Source organism: Lynx canadensis, chromosome B3 (genome assembly GCF_007474595.2).
Source record: "Lynx canadensis isolate LIC74 chromosome B3, mLynCan4.pri.v2, whole genome shotgun sequence".
Classification (NCBI taxonomy): domain Eukaryota; kingdom Metazoa; phylum Chordata; class Mammalia; order Carnivora; family Felidae; genus Lynx; species Lynx canadensis.
In genome coordinates, this window is record NC_044308.2 from 118,584,752 (window position 1) to 118,611,665 (window position 26,914).

Sequence of the window (26,914 nt, forward strand, 5' to 3'; positions counted from 1 at the left end):
CCAGCCCTGGCCCGGCTCAGAAGGTGCTCCCACCATGGATGGGCTTCGGGCTAGCGCAGGGCTGTTGAGGCGCGGGCGGTTGAGACGCCGGCGCCAGCCGCAGCCACACAGCGGGTCGGTCCTGGCCCTGCCCTTAAGGCCCAGGAAGATCCGAAGGCAGCTGAGGAGAAGCGTGGCGTCCCGCATGGCCGCACTGAGGGCCCAGACACTGCCGAGCGAGGACTCGGAGGACTCGAGGGTGGAGTCGACGGTCGACGATCCTGGAGACCCGCTGGCTGGTGGGGCAGCGACCATCCCGGATGCGGCCCGGCGAGAGCCGTACGGTCACCTGGGGCCTGCAGAGCTGCTGGAGGCCTCGCCCGCGTCCCGCTCCCTGCAGACCCCCCGCGCGCTGGTGGAGGCGCAGACCCCGCCGGCCCGCCTGGTGGAGGCTCAGACCCCGCCGGCCCGCCTGGTGGAGGCGCCCGCCCTGCCCGCGCGCCTAGTGCCGGCTCCCGCGCCTCCCGCGCGCCTGGTGGAGGTGCCCGCTGCGCCGGCGCGCGTGGTGGAGACCTCGGCGCTGCTGTGCCCTGCCCAGCACTTGGCGGCCGCCCCGCCATCCGTGGCCCCCGCAACGCTGTCGGGGCCGCAGGTGGATAGCACCGGCGGGGAGTTGGCCTGGGACTCGCCGCTGCAGCGCGTCCTGGCGGAGCTGAACCGCATCCCCAGCAGCCGGCGGCGGGCCGCGCGCCTCTTTGAGTGGCTCATCTCGCCCATGCCGCCCGACCATTTCTACCGGCGCCTGTGGGAGCGGGAGGCGGTGCTGGTGCGGCGGCAGGACCACGCCTACTATCAGGGGCTTTTTTCCACCGCAGACTTGGACTCCATGCTGCGCCACGAGGAGGTGCAGTTCGGGCAGCACCTGGATGCTGCTCGGTACGTCAACGGGCGGCGCGAGACCCTGAACCCCCCCGGCCGCGCGCTGCCTGCCGCCGCCTGGGCCCTGTACCAGGCTGGCTGCTCCCTGCGCCTCCTCTGTCCGCAGGCTTTCTCGACCACAGTGTGGCAGTTTTTGGCCGTCCTCCAAGAGCAGTTTGGCAGCATGGCAGGCTCCAACGTTTACCTCACGCCCCCCAATTCGCAGGGTTTTGCCCCCCACTACGACGACATCGAGGCTTTTGTGCTGCAGCTGGAAGGTAGGAAACTCTGGCGTGTGTACCGACCCCGGGTCCCGACCGAGGAGCTGGCCCTGACATCCAGTCCCAACTTCAGCCAGGACGACCTCGGTGAGCCGGTGCTGCAAACTGTGCTGGAACCTGGAGATTTGCTCTACTTTCCTCGGGGCTTCATTCACCAAGCCGAATGCCAGGATGGAGTGCACTCTCTGCACCTCACCTTGTCCACGTACCAGCGCAATACCTGGGGCGACTTCCTGGAGGCCGTCCTGCCCCTGGCAGTGCAGGCTGCCATGGAAGAAAATGTGGAGTTCCGAAGGGGTCTTCCCCGAGATTTCATGGATTACATGGGGGCCCAGCACTCAGATTCCAAGGATCCACGAAGAACCGCTTTTATGGAGAAGGTGCGAGTCTTGGTTGCCCGCTTGGGACACTTTGCCCCTGTCGATGCTGTGGCTGACCAGCGAGCCAAAGACTTCATCCACGACTCTCTGCCCCCTGTGCTGACTGATAGAGAGAGGGCACTAAGTGTTTATGGGCTCCCAATTCGCTGGGAGGCTGGAGAACCTGTTAACGTGGGGGCCCAGTTGACAACAGAAACAGAAGTGCACATGCTTCAGGATGGGATAGCTCGGCTGGTGGGTGAGGGAGGCCATTTGTTTCTCTATTATACAGTGGAGAACTCCCGTGTTTATCATCTGGAAGAGCCTAAGTGCTTGGAGATATACCCACAGCAAGCTGATGCCATGGAACTTTTGCTCCGCTCCTACCCAGAGTTTGTGAGAGTAGGGGACCTGCCCTGTGACACGGTGGAGGACCAGCTTTCCTTAGCGACCATGTTATATGACAAGGGGCTGCTGCTCACCAAGATGCCTCTAACCTGAACTAGTTTCTTCTTGATTGTTGGAAGCAAGACAGTGGTGATTCTCTCTTAGCCACCATTACCATCTTTTTGGCAGGGGGGTGGGGTAGGAGGGACTCATGTTCTTACCTTGATAACCATTTACCTTTATGACTGCTCACATTTACCTTTATGACTGCTTTAATGTCACAAATTTCAGATGGTTTTCTAGGAATCACCACTTCATCTAGGCACAAAAGTAAAAGCAGAAGTTGGAGGTGGAAAAAAGGAGCAATTTTTGCAGAAGTAACTTTGATCCCTGATCATTTCAGAGCACCAGCTTCATCACCCTCAGGCTTCAGCGTACTGTGTAGCACTTGCTGTGTCATTCTGCTTGAGACATTAGAAGTTTTTATTTGGAATTTGCATCCTTCATTTGAGTTCTCTTCAGTTTGGGGGGAGGGTTGGGGTCAGTATCTTGTTTGCTACTGTGAGTTTGTATGAATGTTAGAAAAGTTATTAATTAAAGTGCCAAAGAATGTTTCTCTTTTTAAAGGCTAGATTATTATGAAGGAATTGGGTTGGCGGGTGGGAGATAGGAAAAATCTATAATGACTGATGTGAAAGGTAACTTGGGGTGGTTGTAGGATTGAGGCCAACTCTATAACTTTGGGGGTAATTTATTCATTTTAATCATGCTACTTGAACCCCAAACAGCACAATCCTATTGGAAAAGTTAAGAGTGCATTATGTTTTTGCTCCGTGCTTGCTTGCATCAGCGGCTGGCATTGCTCCCCAAGGGACAGCATGTCACCTAGTTGTGCTATCATAGGCCTCAGTCAACCAACTTATAGCAAGCTGGCCATGAAGGGAGGCTGGTGTTCAAGTTACTTTCCACTCTCATTTTTTTCTGGCAGTTGGAAGAATCTTCCCCAAACCTGGAAAGTGAATATTTTCATGGTTGGTGGAAAAGAGCCTGGTGTACCAGAGAGAGCACTGGACTTGGAACCAGAAGACCTGGGTTTGGGGTGGTGGCTGGTAGGCAGCTGGCTGAATGATCTGAGGCTGCCGCTACACCTGGGCACACAGATTTTGTAAGTATATTTTGGTATAGCTTGATGTCTGCACTTCATTTAGCTTGTGTCTGGAACTTTCAGAGCCTATCACCATATCTGATAGGTGCAGTTATATATAAGGTTGAGAACTTTCTGAGGTCTTTTTTTTTTAAGTTGGGAAAGCATGGATGTACATAAAATAAAAATGATAGCTCTCTCTCCAGTTCTACTTTCCAGAGGTAACTACTATTAAAAGTTAAACTCACAAGGCTTTGTTTGGATGCTTAATCAAACATACAGTAGTTTGTTTGTTTGTTTTTTGGTTTGTTTTATACTCTTGTTTTTCTAATCTGTCAGTTTTGGACCTAACTTTTCAAATCAGTTCAGTTAGAACTACCTTTTTTTTTTTTTTTTTAAGTGACAAAATAGCAAATAAAACCCAGGGGACAGACAGAAAAAAAAAAATAAAAGGACTAAAAGGATGGCAGCTAAGAAGGAAAGGTAGTAACCTTTCCTGACTCATCCTACCAGGCTCAAAACTAAATTCCCCAAACACCAGATCCCAGAAAAGGCTTGTTAAAGGAGTCACGTGATAGTACTCGCCCCTAGGGAACCTACCCTGAAAAGTTTGTTGTAGAAAAGTATGGAGTTTCAATGGTTTATGCCCTTCCTTGGGCTGCCAGTAGACACGTTTTGCTTCCTCCTTCATTTTTCCTATGGCCCTCTCCATCCTGAATATTTTCTGTGTCAGCAAGTCCTTTTGGCTTAGTGTTTGAATCTAGATCAGAAGAAATGATGTTGAAAAAAACAATTGTATTAGGCTGCAAATCATCAAAAAGCGTTAATAAAGTAATGTATTGTGCCTGTTGGTGTTAGGTGGTGGTACAGTGCCTCAGAGCATTCTCTTCTGATGTTGGTTTTACACTTGTTAATGAGAAATTTACTTTAGCTTTTTGGGCATGATGAAAGGAACCTAAGAAATGCTTGCTTGATGTGAAGCTGGTTTTGTGAATTATATGAAGAAAGAATCTTACATTTTTAAAGTCTTTGTCCCTCTGTTTCTTCATCTCCTCTAACAACTCTGAAAAATTAGAACCACCTGTTGAACTAGAATGTTCTTTGGTAAAAGCCCAGATTAGGAGGTTAAAAAGGAAAAGGAAAATCTAGGGGGCTAGCTCTAGCCACTCATTCCATCTCTAGGTCTACTTGTAAAAAACAACTTGGGTTTAGTTGATGGTGGGCAGAAAATGGGAGGGGAAGGAAATAGATTTCAGAAACAACAACCCTGATTTTGAGGGCTACTTGATAGGCTGATGTGGTGATTGTTTTTATTTTTTTTTTATTTTTTTTACTAATAGGGTTTTATAATCTGATCTTGCATAGATGTTTTTGTATCTTCAGAAAATATGTATCTGAGGGGTTGTAGAAAGTATTTCTGTGATGGTGAAAAGGGTCTGAGGAACTCTTGAAAACATAGCTTGCACTTAACTACCCTGTTCGTGATCTCCTGAAGCATTTCTTGGTTTCCTTCATTTTCTAAGTTGAGTATCTTCATGGCCTGGTGAATTTCCCTGAAAGATAAGAGGTACTTCTTAGATTGTTTTTATCCTCAAAAAAAAGGTATCAGGGTGGAAAACACAGGAATAGGAATCAGACAGGAATCCTAAATTCCAATCTTCACTGCATTTTGCTGAGCCTTATCTGCAAAACTGGTATGGTGCTTAGCTTATAGGGATGTTGGTGTAGTTTCTAGGAGGATATATTCGAAGATACTAATGGTACCATTTATTGAACACCTTAATGGTGGGTACTAAACATGTCATCTCTTTAATTATTACCACAGACCCATAAGGCAGATTTATAATCTGCATTTGGTAATGAAAAAACAGGCTCAGAAAGTTTAAGTAACTTACCCATGTTCACATTGCTAGTATATACCTGAGCCTGGGATTCAGACCCTGGTCTTTTTGACTCTAAAGCCTGTCATGACAGTAGGCACTTGATAAATGTTAGCTGGATAAATGAATAACTTAAAACCACCTGGAATGGAGAACAGGTGTGTGAACTTCATGACCTATCTAATTTAGGCCAGTTTTTCTGTTACCCACTTAGGTAGGTAGGTAGGTGGATGGCACAGGTGAGCCTGTGCTTTTACAGCCATTAGACAGCCTAGAAACGCAGGGATGTATTGTGTTAACAAGGATGGGAGAGTGGGCAGTATAAGAGGTCACGGCAGGAGTCAGGTTCAGAGCTTACTTTAGAACAGCCTCATGGTTCTCTAGGAGCAGCACATCTAGGAAGGTGTCCCTGACCCGGTCCCCTTGGAGGTTGAGGGCTAGGATGCTACGGCAAGCTTCTAGTCGTACACCTGGTGACTCTTCATAGTGGATGGCCCAGAGCAGGAGGTCTGTCAGCTGGGGACTCACTTGGCCAATCTGACCCAAAGCTGCAGACATTAGAGGGCAGTATGTATGTTCCACTGTCACTTAAGAGGGAGTTGGCTATATATCCTAACATCCAGAAATGGCCTTATTAATAAATAGTAATAACATATAGACAGCTACCTGCTAAATTAAGTATTGCAAATCTTTAAGTATTTTGTTGGTATCTTTTTCTTGATGACAATTATCATTAGAATTTTACGGATGGGTTAAAGTAGGACATTGTCTCCAAAGGATTCCTGTGGGGATGGGGAGGGAGGATCCATCCCATCCTTACCCCTTACAATATGAAAATAAACTAATTTACTTATTTATCTAGGGATGAGATAATGGGGCGGATAACTCAGAACACTGGCCTCATCAAGTCAAGATGATGGGGAAAGGACACACAATTACTTCACAGGTTTACCTTGGGCAAAGATTGTCCAAGAGAGAAGCAATGCCAAAGATCCTTAAAAAGGAACCCTGGGAAAATTTGAGGGCAGAGTTTTAAGTCTGTAGCAGTCTTGAATCTGGTCTTTTACAGAGTCCTATAGTGGATACCTACTTAGAACTTAGTCCTAATTCTATTGGCAGGGACTGTCTTGTCAGCCCTTTGCCTTAACAAGTTTGACAGAGATCTAGACTTGGGATCTTTAACTGAAAATTAAAAAGAAGAAAATAGTCTTTAATTTCTCAGGCAAGAACTTCTGAGAAGGTGTAATCATCCCTTCAGCTACACCTTATCCCCTTCCTAGAGAGATTCTGGGGATCTATACTAGCATTTGGGAGGCTATTTGAAGTTGAAGAGCTGGGGCCACTCCTGTCATACCTTGAATGGCAAAGGCCTTGATTTTCCAGTAAGGATCTCTCTCTATCAGGTTCAAAAGGCATTCAAGGACCTGGGATGAATAAAAGGGCAGTGTTGAGTGGAGAGGACCAGAGGAAAAGTGAACCAGAGACAGGGACCCCTCTTATCTCTAAAATGTGCTATAATTGGGCACCTGGGTGGCTCAAGTTCAGTGTCTGACTCTTGCTTTCAGCCCAGGTCATGATCCCAGGGTCATGGGATCGAGCCCCACATCGGGTATGCACTGAGTGTGGAGGCTGTGTGAGATTCTCTCCCTCTGCCCTTCCCCCTTGCTCACATGCACACGCTTTCTCTCTCAAATAAAACAAAAAATGCTCTACAACTGAAAAATGGGCTTCTGTCAATTCTAGTGACAAATGAGCTGGAGGCTGAAGCACTGGTCTACACACACAGTGCAGTAGCTGAATTATCGCTTATCTAGATTTTCCTCCGCTCACAGTTCTGTGGTCATACAGGCTTCTTTAGAACACCTTGAATCAGGTTTCCCCCTAGTAATTAGGGATTATAACTCCATTCACTGGAGTTGATCATGAAGCCCATAACTGAGGTGAGAACAGGATTCAGGGATGTGCTCAAGAGTTAAGTCTAGGCTGGCTGGGAGCAAAATGTGGCTCTAACTGACTGATGTGGCCAGTCTACCCCCTAACCTTCCAGTTTCTGATCTTTCGTTCTGTGTCCCCACAGAATGGTGAGTGTAGTATGCACAACAAGGGAAGCTCAGGTAATGCACTCTTCAGGTTAATCAGGTAAGACGGCAACATGTTTCTTTGACTCACCATCTTATCACGGATCTGCAGGGCACCTGCTGCCAAACAGGCTGCCCGCCGAACTACCATGAAGTCATCAGAGAAGCAATTCAGGAAACTTGGGAGAAGCTTGGCGGTCATGAGCTTGAGCCCACCAATAAGGGAGAGAGCTTCCACACGCTCCTGGATATTTCCTTGACTCAGCTTGACTCTATAAAGCATAAGTGCTTTTATTTTCTCTCCTTAAACTTTTGGCATCCCCACCACCAATGCCCTCAAGATAAAATCCAACCTCTGTAGGGTCTCCATTATCCATTCCCACCCTTTCCTAGTCAGCCTTATGCCTGTGAGGTTGAAGTTTCACTGGGTAGAGACCTCCATTATTTACTTGGACCCCTATTACTAGCATATGCTAGGCACTAAACTATGTTGAATGACTGAATAAAGGAAACTTTCATGTACCTCTTGTTACAGTCTAGTTCTCTCCACTGCCCTCACACATGCCATCCTCATTTTGCACATTTGGCTCCCAGCCTGGAAATGTCTTCCCTTCTCTTTGCCTACATAGTCTTTTTTTTTTTTTTTAAGTGGTTATTTATCTTTGAGAGAAACAGAGCAGGGGACGGGCAGAGAGAGGGGGAGGCAGAGGATATGAAGCAGGCTCTGTGCTGACAGCAGAGAGCCTGATGTGGGGCTCGAACTCACGAACAGCGAGATCATGCCCTGAGCTAAGTCAGACACTTAACTGACTGAGCCACCCAGGTGTCCCTGCCTGTGTAGTTTTCTTATCCATCCTCTCTGAAAGCTGACCTTACTAAGCATTTGTAAATTATGCCTGGCCTCTACAATCAGAATCATGTCATGCTTTTGAACCCTCAAACATCCAAAACAGTGCTTAACACCTAGTGGGCACTCAATTAATGATTCTTTCCTTAGGCACATTGTTAGTGTCCATAGGGACTGGTAATTTTTATTTTTTTTTATTTTATTTATTTTTTTTTTTTAATTTTTTTTTTCAACGTTTATTTATTTTGGGGACAGAGAGAGACAGAGCATGAACGGGGGAGGGGCAAAGAGAGAGGGAGACACAGAATCGGAAGCAGGCTCCAGGCTCTGGGCCATCATCAGCCCAGAGCCCGACGGCGGGGCTCGAACTCACGGACCGCGAGATCGTGACCTGGCTGAAGTCGGACGCTTAACCAACTGCGCCACCCAGGCGCCCCCTGGTAATTTTTATTTTTAAGATAATCCTGCAGTGGGACCTAATACAATGCCAAGCATACAAAGCAACTCAGCAGATGCTGGCTGACTGGATCCCAGGCTTCCTAAACACAAGAATAGAAAAGTTACTGTGTGCGTGTTAACTGTACGTTAACTGTGTACGTAACTGTGCGTCTTACCTGATTGTGTCGTGCACCTCTTTCCCAAGGCTCATTTGCCCCAGAGCTCGGGCCGCTGCACATCTCACTTCCTTATTCCAGTCACTCAGCATCAGCTGGATCAACTTATGTTTCATATCCTATAAAGAGGTATAATTTAGGTATAAAATAGCTGCCATTTATTGAATGTCAATTTTGTGCTTGGCTCTGTGCCAGGTGTTTTTACCCATCACTTAATCCTCCCAAACAATCCAGTGAGGCAGATTACCATTTGCAGATGACAAAATAGTCTTAGGTTTACTTGCCCAAGGTTAACCTGTTGAATGCTAGAACCTGGACTCAGACCCAGTTTGCTAAGCTTAGGCTCCAAACTACTATGTTGGGGTCAATGTAATCTGTACTTGAAGGACTTAAAATGTGATGGTGATACATTAATAGGGTGACCAACTCATTCCACTGTGCCTGGGATTTTTCCAGGTTTAGTACTAAAAGTCCTGTGTTCTGGACAAAGCAGGACAGTTGACCTGTATATGTTACTATATCTATATATTAGTACTTCATTCAAAAGGGAAGAGACAGGGGCACCTGGGTGCCTTCAGTTGGTTAAGCATCCGACTCTTGATTTTGATTTCGGCTCAGGTCATGATCTCACAGTTGTGAGGCCCTGATCTGGGTGTGGAGCCTGCTTGGGATTCTCCCTATCCCCACATGACCTCTGCCTGCCTGCCCCTCTCTCCTTCCTTCTGTCTCTCTCTCTCCCCACTCCCCTCCTGACCTCCTCCCTCCCCCTCTCAAAAACAGGAAGGGAAGAGACAAAGATTACTACAGTTGTAGTTCATGATTGTGTAAATGTGCCCAAGCTATTCTCCCTGTTTGAAACCTCTCTTAGGATTTAGCTCAAAAAGTATCTCTGAACTCTCCTCTGCCCTCTGCAAGCATAGGAAATCCCTGTAATGCTTTACAGTTGCTTCTGTTGTAGCTATTTATAACATTTATCAAGAAAAGACAGAATATTTTTGCATCCCCAGTGCTGGCATAGTGACTAGCATGTAGGATGTGGTCAGAAACTGCTTGCTTACTGAATGAGTGAAGGACCAATACACATAGTGCCTTTCTTCATTCCAGCAATCTAACGTGAAGCACTCATTTTTATGTGGTCAGTCCCCTGCCTGCTCTGCATGTCTTTTTTACTTTTAGTTGGCAATCTTGAGTGCCAAGTTCTAAGGAGGTGAATGTGCAAATGAGTCAGATTTAAAATGGAGATTCTGACTGAGTTAGCCTGAAGTGACATTTTGCCCTTCTAACAAACCCAGGTCATGCCTGTGCTGCTGGTCAGGACTTTAGAGGAAGGGTACATGGCAGCTGGGGCAGAATTAACCCAGACTAAAACATTTTCAGGTGATTTTACTGAATTCTACCAGGTTTTGGGCTTTCCACTCAACATGCGAGGGCCCAAGGGTGGAAGGTGTTCACTTCTCATGGGTATGGCAGTGTTCTGGGCCATTTTGGAAGTGCTCAGTGTTACAAGGAAAAGATACAGCGCCACACAGGAAGAAGGGGATATCCCCGTTTGGATAGCTGAAGATGTTTTCAAAAATAATGGCAAGAAGCAGGTCAAGTGAAAGCCCAAATGATGGTCAGGGTTTACCTTGCCTGGAAGTCCCTCTTCAGTTTTGTCCAAGTCTAGTCCATCTGTCCCACACTCCTTCCCAGAACTTAAACTGATAGATTCAGCCTACCATAATGTCTCTCTGAAAAAATTTAAGAGTGTATCTTACATTTATCACTTGTTCTTGAATCATTTGTGTGTTTAGTCTTATTTTAAGAGCAAAAGCAAGTGAGGAGGGACAGAGAGAGAGAGTGAGCATCCCAAGCAGGCTCCACGCGGCTAGTACAGAGCCTGATGCGGGGCTTGAACCCACGAACTGCGAGATCATGACCTGAACGGAAACCAAAAGTCAGACGCTTAACTGAGCCACCCAGGCGCCACAGTAGTGACTATGTTTTATACCTTCTTTATGTGCTGAACACTCAGAGCCAACATAGACACTAGTATGGTTGGGTTCTTGGGTAGTTTAAGTCCATACTTCTCAAACTATTTGCTGAAGGACCAGTTGGGGGGCGAGGGAGGTGTCACTGACTGATACTTAATGGTAGATTAATGTTAAGGCAATGTAAAAGTACTATAAAAGTTTCTAAATTCTCCTAGGTTGTTTTTTGTTTTTTTGCTTATTTGTGGGTAGATTACAGTTTGTGGTTTTCTACCATGCTAAGGAGCAGGTGGCTTGAGTCAGACATGGTGGCATATGAAGATAATCCTGGGTTAAGGACTAAGGTAGCAGTGTGAAGACAAAGACCTGCTTGGTAAGAATGGGATACTAAGCAGCAAAACATGGAAGGGCTCCCAGCCTCCTTTTGCTTAGACTTTCTGTCCTGGAAACACAGCAGGCTTACCAAACTGACATTTCCACTGATCCGCCCAAGAGCCTGGCAGGCCACAATCCGGTCCTTCCACTGGTGGCTGTTCAGCTCCACAGCAAGCATGGTGTGTATCAGGGTCTGAGGAATGGAAGACTTACGTGGATACTTATGATAACTTTGAGAGATGCTGGAGCCTTGAAGAAGTTCTATCCTAACATGGCATTCAGCATAATTAATGTCACAATTACATGAGATGCCCATCCCTCCAAAAAGGAAAGAGTAGTTTATAAGATACAGGGTACTTTTCTATCTGAGCCCCCTGACTTCTGGAATCATAAATCTGAGAACAAAATAGAGATTTAGTAACTTGAACAGAGACTCCTGGGGCCTTCTCTTTAACTATCTTTACTCTTAAAGTGATTTGTGTATGCCTCAGTCTTTGTGAGTTTCACATCTCTACTGAAAGTAAACACACTTGTGGGCCTGTGCAGTTTTCAATTCTAAACTTGTAGCAGAAGCAAATCCTACATATCACAACTCTTCTTGCAAACACAGAAACCATCTGCAGCCTACTTTTCTCACCTTTCTCTCAGGTTGCAGGTGTCCCTATTCCTTGTATACATACCTGCATACCCCAGTTCACCCACACGCTTTTTCCAGCTTTATGTGTGAGATCGTCTTACTCAACCACCTGCATTTTCGATTCCTTACACGTACTGACCTCAAAGACTCAATTGTTTCCCACAACTTGGTTTCTTTCTTTGACCCTGTAATGGACACATACTGTCTCCCCACTGAGATGGCTCAGGAGCATATAAGACTGATGCTCAGTGTCCTCATTCTTCTTGTTAAACAGCTGCTGGAGGATCCTCTTAATCACGGGGTATGTGGCAGCACCTTCCAGAGCCAGGCACTGAGCTGCAGCCCAGCTGTCCACGCTGTTACCTGTCAGGTGGGGTAAAAAAAATGGTGATCTGCTCTCCCACAGAGTGAACAGTCAGCCTTCAGCGTTGGTACTCAAGGCTGTTGCCTGCCTGGTATCTCACTTCCTTGTGCCCCTCCCTGTATAGAAGTCAACGCCTATATTTAAATGGATCACATCAAGGTTTTCAATATAGACTGAAAATCTTAACCTGAAAAGTCAAATCCTAAAAGGCTTTTACTGGGTAACAGCAACAAGGCTCTTACGACCTGGGTAAGAGATACAATTATTCATTCCCCTAGAGATTGGGAAGGCTAGAGTGGAGGCTTTCTTAAGACGATGAATTAGGTTTTTGAAGGTCTATATGCAGAAGGCCAAACCAGTCAGCCAGTTGTCCTTGTCTGCTCAGGCCCCCAGGAAAGGAAGAAATGCACTTTTTCAGAGAGGGGTCAGCCCCCTTGGGCAAATCACCTGACAACTTTTTGCTTTATGTGGACAATGCCTGTAAGTTAATGTAGAGAATGGAAGCATGATGTGTTTGAACAGGGGTGATTTTTTTCTTTTAATTTTTAGAAAGTATTCTTTAGTATTTACATCTTTTCAATTAAAAGTAAATCTGTGGGGGCGTCTGGGTGGCTCAGTCAGTTAAGTGACTGACTTTGGCTCAGGTCATCATCTCACAGTTGGGTTTGAACCCCACATCGGGCTCTGTGCTTACAGCTCAGAACCTGGAGCCTGCGTCAGATTCTGTGTTTCCCTGTCTCTCTCGCTCTCGCTCTCTCTCTCTCTCTCAAGAATAAACGTTAAAAAAAAAAAAAAAAGTTAAATCTGTGGTGGGGTGCCTGAGTGGCTCAGTTGGTTAAGCATCTGACTTCGGCTCAGGTCATGATCTTGCAGTTTGTGAGTTCAAGCCCCACGTCGGGCTCTGTGCTGACAGCTCAGAGCCTGGAGCCTGCTTTGGAGTCTATGTTTCCCTCTCTCTCTGCCCTTCTCCTGCTCGTGCTCTGTCTCAAAAAATAAATAAACATGAAAAAAATTTTAAAAAATAAATAAATAAAGGAAATCTGTGGTGAGGCTCCCGACTGGCTCAGTCCAAAGAGCATGTGACTCTTGATCTCAGAGTCCTGAGTTTGAGCCCTATGCTAGGTGTAGAGATTATATACATACATACATAAACACACAAACACAAACTTTTTTCCTTTTTTTTTTTTTTTTTAAAGTTTATTTATTTTGACAGAGTGTGAAGGGGGGACGGGGGGGGAGGGGATTGAGAGAGAGAGAGAGAGAAAGAGTCCCAAGCAGGCTCCATGTTGTCAGCAAAGAGCCCAACGCAGGGCTTGATCCCACAACCCTAGGATTGCGACCTGAACCAAAATCAAGAGTCAGATGCTTAACTTACTGAGCCACCCAGGTGCCCCTAAACACAAACTTCTTTTAAAAAGTAAATTTGTATGAAAGGGGACATGGTTTCTAGGCAAATGTATCCATGAAATATTTAGGTACCACTAGGTGGCAATGTACCTATTTTGGAAAAGTACCCTAAGAATAGCTATCTCTGGATGTTCATAAACATAAACCCAAACCCTCTAATACAGTAGACATCACAAAGCATGATATTGGAGAAGAAAGGATCAGGAAAAGCTGATGGTGAGATGTCCTGTCTTTACCCCATATACCCAGGTCAGAAGTGACAAGGAGTTACTCACCCTTTAAAAGGGCAGTCTGCATGATGTCCCGGGCAAGGGGATTGTGTGACTGTATGGCATATTGGCATACTGCTGCTGCCATCCGCACATTGGCATTTTTATCACAAAGAGCAGCTTCCAGGGCAGGCTGTAGAACCTCTGGCAAGTCCTTGATAGATGGGGCCTTCACGGTCTCTTTGTCTATGTTCAAGAGAGACCCAGGTAAGAAGTGCTAGCCACGTTGATTTTCCCTGAAACACAGCTTCCTTCCCATAGCCACACAGTGGTCGGCCTCAGTCTCAGTTGCAGATGCTTACTGCTACTTAATAAGAGTTTAGCTGAGCCCCTGCAATGGGCAGGCTTTTATGGCTCACTTCTGTGCTGGGTATGCCAGTTCCCAATCCTTTATCATCTGGCCTCTAAAGAGTTGGATTCAAGCTGCAGAAGGTTTCTAGCTAGACAATGGTGACCTTCACCATTAGTTTTAGTGATGAAAATCAACCTATTTACCACGTATATTTTTTGTATTTATAATAATAATAATAGCAATTATATTTAGGTAGTGCTTTGCCAATTACAGTGTTTTCATGTTATCCCATTCAACCTTCTAGCCCTCATTGACGTAGGCAAGGCACGTATTAACTGTAGAGCCCACCTGAAATGTGAGTTATTTCAGGAGTCTTTTTAGGTTTAAACAGACTCACAAGACTCATAGGCCACACAAAGCACCAGTCTTCAGAAGAATATAAGATAGGAGCACAGTTTGCCAACAGGGTAGCAGCAGGCATTCCTTTTGGCCAGAGTTCATGATGCAGTTTGTACAGCATTCCACACATCCTTCTGGGGACAAGTGCTATGTTCCACAGGAGTTAGTATGTCTTAGAACAACTCCATAGATATAATTCCAGGGTCCACAAAGGGTATGCCTGTTATTAAGTGACAGCATTCATGGAAGCCCAAAGGATGGTGCCCCTTTAAAGTATTTATATTTCACTTACAGTTTTTTCCAGTCCAAATGTGATTTATCAGAGTTTATTTTTATCATAAACAATGTTGCCTATAAAGATAGTTCCTATCCTGATCAGGTTATCTGGGCAACAGGTAGGCATTTTAACTAAAGTTCAAATTCTCAAGTAGAAGGGGAAAGGGCCTGTTAACCTTTCATCCACAGTTATCCTCATTTTAGAGATAAGGAATTTGAAATTCAGATAGGCTAACTGACTTCCCAAGAAGAAACAGCTGGACCTGTGACGAGGAATTTTAAGATTTCTTATCTGTCCAGTTTTATTACTGCTGTGGGCTACTCTGCCATTTGTTAAGAATAGGCTAGATGGAAACATGTATTTTAGGGGAATACGTAGAAGTAGAAGTCAAACGAGTATTTCAAGAAATAATGAGTAAGACAATTTTCTTTGAGAATGTATGGGGAAGAAACAAGACAAAAACAAATCAATCTAGACACCAACATGTGAAAGGGATCAAATGGAAGGCATAATTCGGAGCAGACAAAAGTGTTCTTTGTATGTATGTGGAAGATCTGGGGATAAGATTATAATAATCAGTTGCTGCCTACTGAAGGTTTTATCTGTGCCAGGCACTGAAAATACATCATCCATTTAATACCCAAGGATATAAGTATACAATAAAAAATGTATATGTGGGGCACATGCAACTCTTGATCTTGGGGTCGTGAGTTCAAGCTCACATTGGGCATAGAGCTTTTTAAAAAAAGTATATGTGTGGAAGCATGTAGTGGGGAGAATGAACCAAGTCTGGGTAATGGGGCAGGGAAGACTCTTCAGAAGAGGTGATAGCTGAAAATTGAAGGACAAGTATAGAAGTTAATCAGGTAAAGAGACATGAGGAGTTTTCCAGCAGATTTAAAAACCGGTAGCAGAAATGCCCTTTATCTGGAACTTGGTAGATAGAAAGTAAGTGAAATGAAACTTTAAAAAACCTAACAACTTCGTAGAAATAAAATTAGTTCCTGCCATTAAGGAGTTCCTTGTCTGGTAGGAAAGGCAAAAAAGCAAACAGACTATTATGATAGACTAATAAATATTAGGACAGAATAATATTAGGATGCTACCAGCAGCAAAGAGGAAAAAGTGCCAGTCCAGGCTTCACATAAAATGTGAGGGCATTTGAGAAATAAGTCAGTTGGTTTTATGTCCTTTCAATAGCACTTTATCATTTGGGTCCTTCTGTCTTGTTAAACTGGCGCTTCAGCAGATTACAGTTCTGGCTGTTGTAGATAGGAAATGTTCCTTTTTCAGTGCTTATTACTACTAAGGAAAAAAGCTATTGACATTGCTTTCCCAAAAGATTAAGACCATTGGAAAAAATGGCTGTGTCCTTAGTTCATTTTATAAAGCTAGCAAAAACTAAAACTTAACAGAAGTAAACTACCAAATGTAATAAAACATTTTAAAATATTAACAAATCAGGACACCTAGGTGGCTCAGTCAGTAAAGTGTTGATCGACTCTTTATTTCAGTTCAGGTGATCTCGTGGTTTGTGGGATCAAGCCCTGAGTCAGGCTCCACGCTGACCATGCAGAGCCTGCTTGGGATTCTCTCTCTCCTTTCCCTGACCCTCCCCTGCTTGTGCTCTCTCTTCTCTAAATAAACAAGCAAACAAATAAATAAAATATTAACAAATCAAACCCAGTGGAGTAATAAAAGAATAATATATCATGATCTGTTATAGCCTAACAAGAGAATTCATCGTGTGCACAAATTAAAGGAGAAAAAACTAGGAAATGGCTGATAAAATTCACTCATTTTTATAATAAGTAGAAAAGCCTACATGCATGTTGGCATATATTTGGAAAAGCACAAAGAAAGATGTGAAATGCCAAACTAACACTGGTGACTCGGGAGTGCCATGGGGTGGGACTAGGACTGGGAAGTGAGTCGGGGGAAGAGAATTCCCTCTTTTTATATTCGTCTGTTGACTGATGAATATACAAAGAGGGAAGCAGAATGAGTAGAATCTATTGGTTATGGGAAGAATAAGGATTTGTCCAGGACTCCCAGGGCCTTGACTCAGCAAATAGATGAATTGTAGGGCTGCTGATTGAGATCTGGAAAGTGGGGAGGGGTCTATGCCGATTAGTTCAGTTTGGATTTCAGATGTGCTGTCAAAAGAAGTGCTAAAATAGAGTCAGGAGGGGAAAGTGAATTGTGTCTGTGTGTGTGTGTGTGTGTGTATATATACATGTATGGATATTATACCACAGCCAACTATAGTTTCTTTTGATGACTACAATGTATACACACACACACATACATAATTTTTGGCTATTACAAATGGGATCTCTCAAGGTGGAACAATGTGGACTTCCATGAAACTGCTGAGTAAATAAAAGGTAATGAAATGTGATGTAAAAAGCACTGGACCATAAGTCAGGAATTTTAATTTCATCTCCGTTGATGATAAGCTGTGTGTATTCAGGCCAGTGTCTGGGCCTTGGTTTCCACATTTGTAAAATGATCTCAGATAAGGTTGAAGGTCTGCACCAGTTAACATTGTGGCTGTGTTGAGTTGCTTATATTCTCAAACAGTTCAATTCTGGCTCTGACCTGAGTCCCCTTGGCTGGTGGCAATCCGGGGCCTTTCTAAAGCAGCTGTAGCACATGTGATGATGGCTCGGATCCGAATGTCATCATGCATGTCCCCCAAGCCCCGCAGCAGGCCCTCTACTGTCTCATGGTGCCACTCAGTAACTATGCCACAGGGAGGGAAATGAGAAGAAAACCGTCAGGTTAGAGTTAGTCTGCTTTCTCCTAGCACAATTCAAGCAAAACATTAGCTCAGACAAATAAAGGGCTCCAGGGTTCTTTGGGAAGTTACTTCCCTGATAATCCATGGGCCCTCTGGGGCAGTTCCCAAACACAACTTCACCCCCCCATCCCATTTTATATTCTATCTCTGTTTAAATAGCTCTTCATTGTTACCATATGGAAAATAATAGGGGTGATAAAACATAGTGATTAAGGGTACTTTGTTGTCAAACATACCCAGTTTGGAATCACAGTTATTAGCTGTGTAACCTTGGATGAGTTACTTAACCTCTCTGAGCTTAATATTTCTCATTTGTAAAATGGGAATGATACTAGAACCTACCATATTGAGCTACTTTGAGTATTAAATGAGTTAACTGGACAAAGTATTTAGCAAAATGCCTGACAAGGGCTCAACTGTTAGTGGTTATTATGTTTCCCTGCCTTTGAGGGCTCTTCTATCTGGCTTTCAGGGTCTTCCACACTTTATTGCTAACTTCTCCGCAAGCATCAAGTAGGTTTTTCTCGATCTCTTTCAACCCTTTTTTGTTTATCTAATCTAGTATATGTGATGGATTGCCTGTTTGTCCCATGCTAATTAAACTAGTCTCGTGTTTTGCAGGCCAGCAGCCCTGAGTCCTCAGGTCTTATAGCTTTACACAGTCCTTGCTAGGCCTTTACTCTGCCCTTAGGCACTCAGCCTTCTACGCCCATATCTCCAAAGGCAGAATGGATATATGAGAATCCCAGCCTCACATACACATTTTAGAAAAGGGTTATTTATACCGCAGCCAACTACAGTTTCTTTTGATTACTACATTTCCATTGCTTGGGCAGCATATTTCGTCATTCCTTTCTTGCATCATTTATTGAGCATGAAGTTTCAGAGGTCATGAGACAGGCCCTGTCTGCGAAGAGTCCTCGATGTAGTGATAGTGAGTATACACAAATTTCTGAAGTCAAACCTGCCAATGCAAAGAGCCTATACGTCAACTATGATTGTGTAAAAGGCTCTTCTCTATTGTAAACTTGAGGAGGCAACCAGATTTGTATGTTTCGCAAGGAATGGATTTTGAGAGATTGAGAAACTAGTCCAAGGTAAGAACTTCCTCCCTAAAATATATACTGCTATCTCTGGACCCACCCCCACCCCTTCACTTACTCAGAGCCCAGGCAGTCTTCCATTCCTGCAGCATCCGCTGCAGCACCACCAGTTCCCAAGTCACAGCCTTCTCCTGGGATTTTTCCTGCTTCTTCAGCCTCCTGGTCTTAATGGGCACATCCTCCTCATCCACCTGGAGCAGCAGATCCTTGACTGGGGTGGGCAGAGCAATCCAGCGCGGGACTCCTTGCACAGGCCTACAGGCTGTTCATTAGGGCAGTGTGAGGTAGTCTTATCCCAGTGCCCTAGACCTGTGTTCCCAGCTAGCATTAAGGCGAAACAAAACTCTTGAGAGCAGACTTTCCCATTATTATAGAGAATTAGGAAGAGTCCTGATGGCAGACATAATAAAGCCATGCTGATGGAGGGGGTGGGGTAGGGGGGGATTGAGATCTGTGCAAACCTTTTTATAAGTTTAATCTTTAGGAACATAAATATGTTTATATGTAATAAGATTTTCTCATAAAATCCAGTATCTGATATATTGCAGTTTAGGTAGAGTGTAATTGTCCATTCCTAGTTTATGAGGTTTTCTTTTTTTTTTTTTTTTAAGTTTATTTTAGTAATCTCTACAACCAACATGGAACTCGAACTCATGACACTGAGATCAAGAGTCGCATGTTCTTCGCTGGAGCCAGCCAGGTGCTGGTTTTATATTTCTTTTTAATGTTTTTAATTTGGGAGAAGGAACATTGCTACAAGCTGCTAAGTTTGAAAGGTTTTAGTATCTCTGAGTTTTTCCTTATTCTGACCAATAACAGCTGGAAATTTGAGGACAGAAGAGCATATTATATAAATTTGGTTAGATTTTCTAGACTTGGTGATCTCCCTGGTGTCAAATTCAGAAAGCCTCTTCCTAAGAAGAGCAGTTGTGTGGAGAAGGCAAAACAGATAAAAACTTTTCCAGATTACCAAATTCATTATCTGCTGCATCACTTATCAGTCTCATGCTCTAATCTGTCACTACCAATGGTTTGTGTTTCTTCCAAGATTTCATTCTAACACATTTAGATTTGTTCTGAATCCATTCTTCCCTTTGAGCAAGGAAGGCAGTACCATTTCTTTCTTCTAATGTAAAGAGTCTTGTGAGACTCGAGGGCAGTTTAGTTCAGATGCCCATACAGAGCATGCCCTCCAAATGGTTCTGCCGCAGGTTGGTCATACTGGAGGAGCTCAGTCACCCTGTTGAGGGCTGGCTTCCTTTCAGTATAGGGTGTGCAGCCAGAGTGGTAGAACCACATCCAGACAGGTCAGCTCCCAGGGAGTCGATACTTTGCCACATGACACTCCACCATTTCTTTCCTCTCAGCCTGCTTGAAATCCCTCCCAAGAAAGTGAGACATGGCTGGATTAGTTCCTTTCCTCCTCTGTCCCCCTGCTCAGGGAGTTAAAAAAGATGTGGTGAGAAAGTCTTGAATCTCTGGTATTTAACCTCCATGGGAATAAACATGCACAACTGCCAACACTAATTCTACTTCTGGTCCTTTAAGTTCTAGGCAGGTTAAAACACACCCATTAGCCACGTTCTATGTCAAAAGTCCTCTGAAGATGGGACGCCTGGATGGTTCAGTTGGTTGGGTGTCTGACTCTTGATTTTGGTGCAGGTTGTGATCTTGTAGTTCGTGGGATGGAGCCCTGCATTGGGCTCTTCACTAATGGTGCAGAGCCTGCTTGGGATTTTCTCTCTCTTCTCTCTGCCCCTCCCCCATGCTCGCTCACTCCTCTCTCTCTCTCTCAAAATAAATAAATGTAAAAAAAAAAAAAAAAAAGTCCTCTGAAGGGAGCACATGAAGCAACAACCTTGTGGCTTTCTGTGGTATAAAAGGCACAGTATGCTTTTTAGCAGAAACAAATGGTGCCTTTGACTTTGTACCATAAGACCTATGCTTAATATATAAGAACTGTAGTGATCTTGTGGGCACACTAGAGTTTTATATCATGATTTGGGGGAAATTAAGGCTATATAGCAGTAAGTACACTTTGTATCTTGAGAATTTTTGTCATTTTAAAATTTTTTTTTTTTTCAACGTTTATTTATTTTTGGGACAGAGAGAGACAGAGCATGAACGGGGGAGGGGCAGAGAGAGAGGGAGACACAGAATCGGAAACAGGCTCCAGGCTCTGAGCCATCAGCCCAGAGCCTGACGCGGGGCTCGAACTCACGGACCGCGAGATCGTGACCTGGCTGAAGTCGGACGCTTAACCGACTGCGCCACCCAGGCGCCCCATGAGAATTTTTGTCATTTTAAAGAAATTATCTAAGTTTTTCAATTCAATCAAAATGGAGAGTAAAATAATCTACCCACATCTAACTCCAGGAATTTTCCTATTTTTTTTTTCAGGTTCTCTCATACCTAGTATTTCCTGAAATAAGGAGTAAAATAGTTATAAGAAGGTGTATGTATATTACTATTCTGACTTGCCTTCTCCCAGAACAATTTCAAATACTATTTACTTAAAGTAGGCTCCACACCCAACGTGGGGCTTGAAACTCATGACCCTGAGATCAAGAGTTGCAGGCTCTACCAATGGAGCCAGCCAGGTGCCCCCAATTTCAAACACTATTTAAAAAAAGAAGTTTGGGGGCGCCTGGGTGGCGCAGTCGGTTAAGCGTCCGACTTCAGCCAGGTCACGATCTCGCGGTCCGGGAGTTCGAGCCCCGCGTCGGGCTCTGGGCTGATGGCTCAGAGCCTGGAGCCTGTTTCCGATTCTGTGTCTCCCTCTCTCTCTGCCCCTCCCCCGTTCATGCTCTGTCTCTCTCTGTCCCCAAAAATAAATAAACGTTGAAAAAAAAAATTTTAAAAAAAGAAGTTTGGGAAAGATTCCACAGCTTCTGTTCATTAAATATTCTGTGTTCTAGGGAAGAAGAGAGCAGGCATCTAGCACACTAGGGAAAAAATGCCTGTGAGGCAGGTGGTGAGGCATCTGAATGCAGCAGGGGGGTTTCTTTTTTTAATAACATCTTTGTGGTAGTATTCACATACTATAAAATTCATCCTTTTAAAATGTATACATTTCAGGGGTGCCTGGGTGGCTCAGTCGGTTAAGCATCAGACTTCAGCTCAGGTCATGATCTCACACCCTGTGAATTCAAGCCCTGCATCGGGCTCTGTGCTGACAGCTCAGAGCCTGGAGCCTGCTTCAGATTCTGTGTCTCCCCCTCTGTCTGCCCCTCCCCTGCTCATGCTCTGTCTCTCTGTCTCAAAAATTAAAAACAAAAAAACAAAAAAGACATTAAAAAAATTAAATGTATACATTTCAGTGGTTTTTAATATATTCACAGAGTTGTACAACTATCACAACGTCTAATTTTAGGATATTTTTATCCCCCCAAAAAGAAACCCTGTGCCTATTCCTCGCTTCCCCCAGCAACCTGATCAACTTTCTGTCTCTGTGGATTCACCTCTTTTCAGAGGGGAGGACATAAACAATCCAGTTGGCTTCTGGGAAGGGAGTATACTAATAATAAATCCTTGAGTTTGTATAGCACTTAATGGTTTACAAAATGCATTCACAAAGTCCCCTAAGTATCAATAAATATCACAAAAATCAGTATTACAAAAGTGCCTTGCTGTAGGGACAATTAGTAGCTCTAATGAAGCTAGTGAAGCCCCAGAAGGTGATTTGCATAGACCCAATCAAAAGCTTTGTTGGGGTGCTTTCTCCACCACTACCATTAGTTTCTGTTCGCCAGGAGGCCCATTGGAGCAGTGACACTGCAAAGAGAAGGGTCATGGGACATGGAAGCATAGTCCCTTGGAGGATGGGCACTTTTTGTTTCATAAGCTCATTTCCTAGCCATCTCTCTTCCCTCTCTCTCTCAGAATCAAGAATGATACTCTCTTTTTGAAGATTTTTTTAAGTAATCTCTACACCCAACGTGGGACTCTAACAACCCAGAGATCAAGAATTGCATGCTCTGGGTTCCTGGTGGCTCTGGGTTCCTGGTTGAGTGTCTCACTCTTGATTCCAGCTCAAGTTATGACCCCAGGGTCATGGAATTGACCCCCCCCCCACCGGCATTGGGCTCCGTGCTGAGCATGGTGCCTGCTTAAGATTCTCTCTTGGGATGCATGGGTGGCTCAGTTGGTTAAGTGTCTGACTCTTGATTTCAGCTCAGATCATGATCTCACGATTTGTGGGTTTGAGCCCCTAAGTCGGGCTCTGTACTGATAGTGAGGAGACTGCTTGTGATTTTCTCTCTCTCTCTCTCTCTCTCTCTCTCAAAATAAATAAACTTAAAAAAAAAAGCTATAAGAAACCTGTAGCAAAAACAAGAAAAAATTTTTGAAAAAGATTCTCCTCTTTCATGCTCTACCAACTGAGCCAGCCAGGCACCCCAAGAATGATATAAAACAAATTTAGAACAGAGGATGACCCTAGTACCTGAGGCAGGTATGGGTCTGAGAATGGAATGGGACGGTAGAGCCAGCCCAAAGGGAAAGGACAGTGCTGGATCAAGGGTTCAATGTACTTCTCCTGGAAGTAAAGGAAGAAAATGGGACCTGCCTCATTGGTAATTACCAGCCCTAAATCTCTTGGTTACATCTGAATTTGACCTGATTTCAACTGAATGGATGTTCCACAAAGGTTCTTCCTAGTTACAGTTAGTGTTTTATAATTTTATGAGATGATTTTTAGTTGGCAGGAAGCGACTCCGCTACATGCTGGTGATGCCCAGCCTATTAAACAGGGTCCTTAAAGAAATAGCCACACTTCCCTCATCACCCCTATTATCCACTTCCCGCTTACGTGCTTCAGGAACTGGCTGGGAAGTCCACCTTTCCGGGGTTTCAGGGAAAACTTTGGAGAGCTGCTTCTTGTACCTATTGAAGTTTTCCAGGAAAATATGGTCTCTCTTTGCACCAATCTGGTGGATGACCTGGACTTTATCTGTGAACAGATAAATAAGGAGTCCTTAGTACCACCCTCCTTCCTGTCTTGCTGGGTTTTCAGTCACCAGGATCAGACCCAATTTCCTTTTGCTTTACTCTAAGCTCTTAGGACTTACGACTACCATGATGTGGGGGCATCCCTTGAAGGTGATTATTGCTTGGAAATATGAGCTGGTGGCTTCATAGAGGCTTGAAACCAAAGCAGAACCTGTCTAACTTACAGGCATTGTCCCCTATTAAAAGTTAAGTACTAATAAAGGGAGATTTAATTCACTTCCTACCATTCATAAATACCTTCATCTGAATAATTCTGTTAAATGCTTTAGGAAGACTTTCAGTTGACAGTTTAGGAAGAAGATGGGGGCAAGGAAGAATAAACAGCTTGGAACATACAGACCTAGATCATGTATCTTGGAAGCCCAAGCGTCTAAAGGATAGCAAGATGGAAGGGGAAGGTAGTGGACATTTATTGAGCATGAGCCAAGAAGCATTATAGATGCTTTCTTGTCTGTTCTTTACTTGAGGTGCATTTTTGTTAATATCATTTTACAAATAAGGTCCATAAGGCTCAGAGGGATTACATAACTTACTGAAGGTTAGTGGAAAGGTGCTAAGCCAGGCTCCACTAGACTCCAAATCCCACGATTTTTTTCTAACATAGCACCTCAATGGGGGATTATCTCAAAGGGAAAGAAAGAAGACAAGAGGTAGTTGTTCTCAGAGCCAAATCTGTTTACTTTATGACCCCACCCTCCACAGCCTCCTTAGTAACAGAAAGGGATAGAGAAAGGGGAAGAGGGAAAACAGTTTCGCCTGCACCAGATACCTGCCTGCCCCTCTTCCCCCCCCCCCCCCAAAAAAAAAATCTGTGCTGGTAACTAGGGGATGTTGCCATGAACACCTTGGTCATCCAGAGCCTCTTGTCCACACTCATGACTGTTTCATCCCCTGGCTACTTTCCACCTCCCTGCTCCATGTCCACCCAGCCCCCAGCACGGCACCCCAGCTCTATTACCAAAGTATATTTCCTGTTCAAAGGTGTTGTCTGTGGAGTAAGCAAACTTTCCAGCTCGAGGATTCACCTGTCGAAAGTACCTCTGGTTCGGGGGCTGGCAGATGTTCTTTCCTTTGATACCCTCAGCAGTCTTATTGTTGCCTGGCATAGGTTCACCTGTCTGCACTTGAGGCAAGTATTTGGGCGATCTTAGCAGGAGGGAGAGAGGGAGAGAAGGGAAAGGTGGGAGATGGACCTCCTGCTTTCCATCAGACCCACAGTTCCTCTTTAAGCTCACCTCATACACACATGAGCATCTGGAAAACACCTATGTTTAACTATTCACTTTGCTCCCAAGATGCCCTATGAAGGTACCTATCAGCAGCCAACTTCCTCTTCCTCTAATAGAGCCACTCCTGTAGCCACTGGACAGTATGACAGAGTGGCCATGCTCCCAGCATTACCCTTTTTTAAAAAAAACAAAAACAACAACATTGGTACCCTTAGAGATTGCACTGACGTGGGGAAGGGAACCAATTCTATTATTTCACTTTATTATGTATGTGCTTATTTCATCCTCTCCACCCCGTGAACATATAAGCTCCTTAAAGGTTCCATATCTCTCGTTTACGTTTATTCCCAGCACTTTGCAGAGTACCTGGCAAGTAGTGGGAATGCAGTTTATATTTATCTAATAAATGGACAGGGGCGCCTGGGTGGCACAGTCGGTTAAGCGTCCGACTTCGGCCAGGTCACGATCTCGCGGTCCGTGAGTTCGAGCCCCGCGTCTGGCTCTGGGCTGACGGCTCAGAGCCTGGAGCCTGTTTCCGATTCTGTGTCTCCCTCTCTCTCTGCCCCTCCCCCGTTCATGCTCTGTCTCTCTCTGTCCCAAAAATAAATAAACGTTGAAAAAAAAATTAAAAAAAAAAATGGACAAATTAATGGATTCCCACTTACTTTTAGTTCGCTTTTGGGAATCAGGGACATTAGACTAGCTCCAGTCTTCCATCTAGCTATAAATGAGAAGGAAGCAACCAGAAATATGTAGTAATCTTCCCTCAAATTGTTTAGTTCTCTGTCCTGCTGCCAGTTCGTTTTTGAGGCACTGACACATTGGCTCCTTAATTCAAAGCGAGGCAGGACCAAACCTTATTTTCCCCATGGATACATTTCTGGGAGCACCTGGATAGTAACTGGATCAGCAGAATCGCTCAGTCTGTTAGGAAAGGCCCAAAACCAATCCCTTTACAGGCAGTGGTTCTCAACTGGGAGTGACTTTGTCCCTTAAGGGGACATGTGTCAATGACTGGAGACCTCTCTGGTTGTCACAGCTACAGAGTGTTACTGGCATCCAGTGGGGTGTTACTAAACATCTTACAGGTATAAGGCAGACCCCCCCAACAGGATTATCCAGTCCAGGATGTCAGTAGTGCCTAGGCTGTGAAACCTTACTTGAAGGAGATCTTAGAGAGTAGGTTGGCAGTGGAGAACTCCAAGAGGTTGATGGGACAGCACATTCTGAAATAAGGAATGTGAACTAACGCAGGAGTCCTGGAAGGGGAGCCAAGCATTCTCAAAGGTGTGCCAGAGGCCTCAGCCAGTCTACCTATAGTAAACAGGAAGCAGCAGCTCTGGCTTCTTTTTCTCCTGGATTGGCAGGATAACACTTCGATCCTCAAATTCTGCTGTTTCTTCTTCTTCCAGCTGTTTCAAGAGCTCCAGGTCACTGGTGGAAGAAAGCTCATCCCGGATGTGGCTCCAGTCATACTGCTGGTGCAGAAAGCTCTGCCACTTGTTGGGGGATACCCGAGACCTTAGGGGACGCTTGCTCTGGATCCATCGGGCAGTGCGCTTGTTCAGCTTTTCCAGCACGATGGCTTCCCAGGCTCTGGCCTCCTTCTCAGGAGGTGGAAGCCAGGCTTCCCTCACTTCCAGGTTCACATCTGGAGAAAGTGATAGACCTAGCACGTCCGGATCCCTGAAGGAATGAGGGATGAGAGGGCAAGGTTTTTCCTGGACTACACTTGCTGGCTTTGATTCCTTCAGCTGCTTCTTAAGTTCAGCAGAGCTTTCTGTCTTCACAGCCTGGGAGGTGACCCTTGCTGAGGGACCTGAAGAACCCAAGAACTTGAAGCTGATAGGTTTCTCATATTGGGCCCTCCTGATCTGGGTAGGCTGCATGATGTGGTCTGCATTATAGAGATGGTCAAAGTTGTACTGGCTGAAAGGGATGCTGGAAAGCCCTCGCTGCCACACCACCTCCTCAGAGAAGGTAAGGTTTGTAGCAGCCTTTTTCAGATATTGGTTCTTGAGGTGCACACAGCGATGTGGGCTAAAGTGGTAGACTGGAGGTACACTGGAGACAGAGGCACATTCCTCCTTGTTCCTTGGTTTCGAAGGGGTAAAGATCATGCCCCATCCCAGCCGTGGGGGGAGTGACTGATGGAAATGGTGGGAAAGAAAGGTCTTTCCATGTTGGGTTCTGGTCATCCTTTCCCAGCAAAGGCTTCCTTCCATACTCCCTGGTCCAGATGCAGGGTTTGGAGGTGTGACCAGGTATCTGTTGAGGAGATGGGAGGAACTG

General features: G+C 44.9%; 2 protein-coding genes across 6 annotated transcripts in view; one reads left to right on the forward strand and one right to left on the reverse strand.

Annotated features, from left to right (window-relative positions):
- RIOX1 (ribosomal oxygenase 1) lies at window positions 1–26,103 on the forward strand. Of its 5 annotated transcripts, XM_030319500.1 has the most exons (4): window positions 1–2,464; window positions 2,913–3,089; window positions 7,026–7,029; window positions 7,139–7,548. In XM_030319500.1, exon 1 carries the CDS (start codon window positions 35–37, stop codon window positions 2,036–2,038), a length of 2,004 nt encoding a protein of 667 aa, XP_030175360.1. In that variant the 5' UTR covers window positions 1–34; the 3' UTR covers window positions 2,039–2,464; window positions 2,913–3,089; window positions 7,026–7,029; window positions 7,139–7,548. The 5 variants fall into 5 exon arrangements, with proteins under 5 accessions (XP_030175360.1, XP_032449300.1, XP_032449301.1 ...); XM_032593409.1 differs by lacking the exons at window positions 7,026–7,029; window positions 7,139–7,548 and adding an exon at window positions 26,035–26,103; XM_032593410.1 differs by lacking the exons at window positions 7,026–7,029; window positions 7,139–7,548 and adding an exon at window positions 18,995–19,025.
- The window catches only part of HEATR4 (HEAT repeat containing 4), a 50,143-nt gene that overhangs the window by 13,861 nt on the left and 9,368 nt on the right, over window positions 1–26,914 (reverse strand). The window contains exons 2-16 of the mRNA XM_030319498.1: window positions 25,937–26,890; window positions 24,352–24,539; window positions 23,194–23,334; window positions 18,442–18,645; window positions 17,079–17,222; window positions 13,516–13,695; window positions 11,672–11,832; window positions 10,921–11,025; window positions 8,488–8,606; window positions 7,118–7,298; window positions 6,303–6,372; window positions 5,307–5,496; window positions 4,543–4,621; window positions 3,669–3,828; window positions 2,184–2,242 (exon numbers count right to left, since the gene is read on the reverse strand). Of these exons, the coding sequence (XP_030175358.1) occupies window positions 2,184–2,242; window positions 3,669–3,828; window positions 4,543–4,621; window positions 5,307–5,496; window positions 6,303–6,372; window positions 7,118–7,298; window positions 8,488–8,606; window positions 10,921–11,025; window positions 11,672–11,832; window positions 13,516–13,695; window positions 17,079–17,222; window positions 18,442–18,645; window positions 23,194–23,334; window positions 24,352–24,539; window positions 25,937–26,847 (2,892 nt within the window). The 5' untranslated portion in view covers window positions 26,848–26,890. The remainder of the gene's footprint in view (window positions 1–2,183; window positions 2,243–3,668; window positions 3,829–4,542; window positions 4,622–5,306; window positions 5,497–6,302; window positions 6,373–7,117; window positions 7,299–8,487; window positions 8,607–10,920; window positions 11,026–11,671; window positions 11,833–13,515; window positions 13,696–17,078; window positions 17,223–18,441; window positions 18,646–23,193; window positions 23,335–24,351; window positions 24,540–25,936; window positions 26,891–26,914) is intronic.

Bases quoted from the DNA above. Each gene is read 5' to 3' on its own strand.
- RIOX1 (XM_032593409.1), top strand. From the start codon at position 35: ATGGATGGGCTTCGGGCTAGCGCAGGGCTGTTGAGGCGCGGGCGGTTG.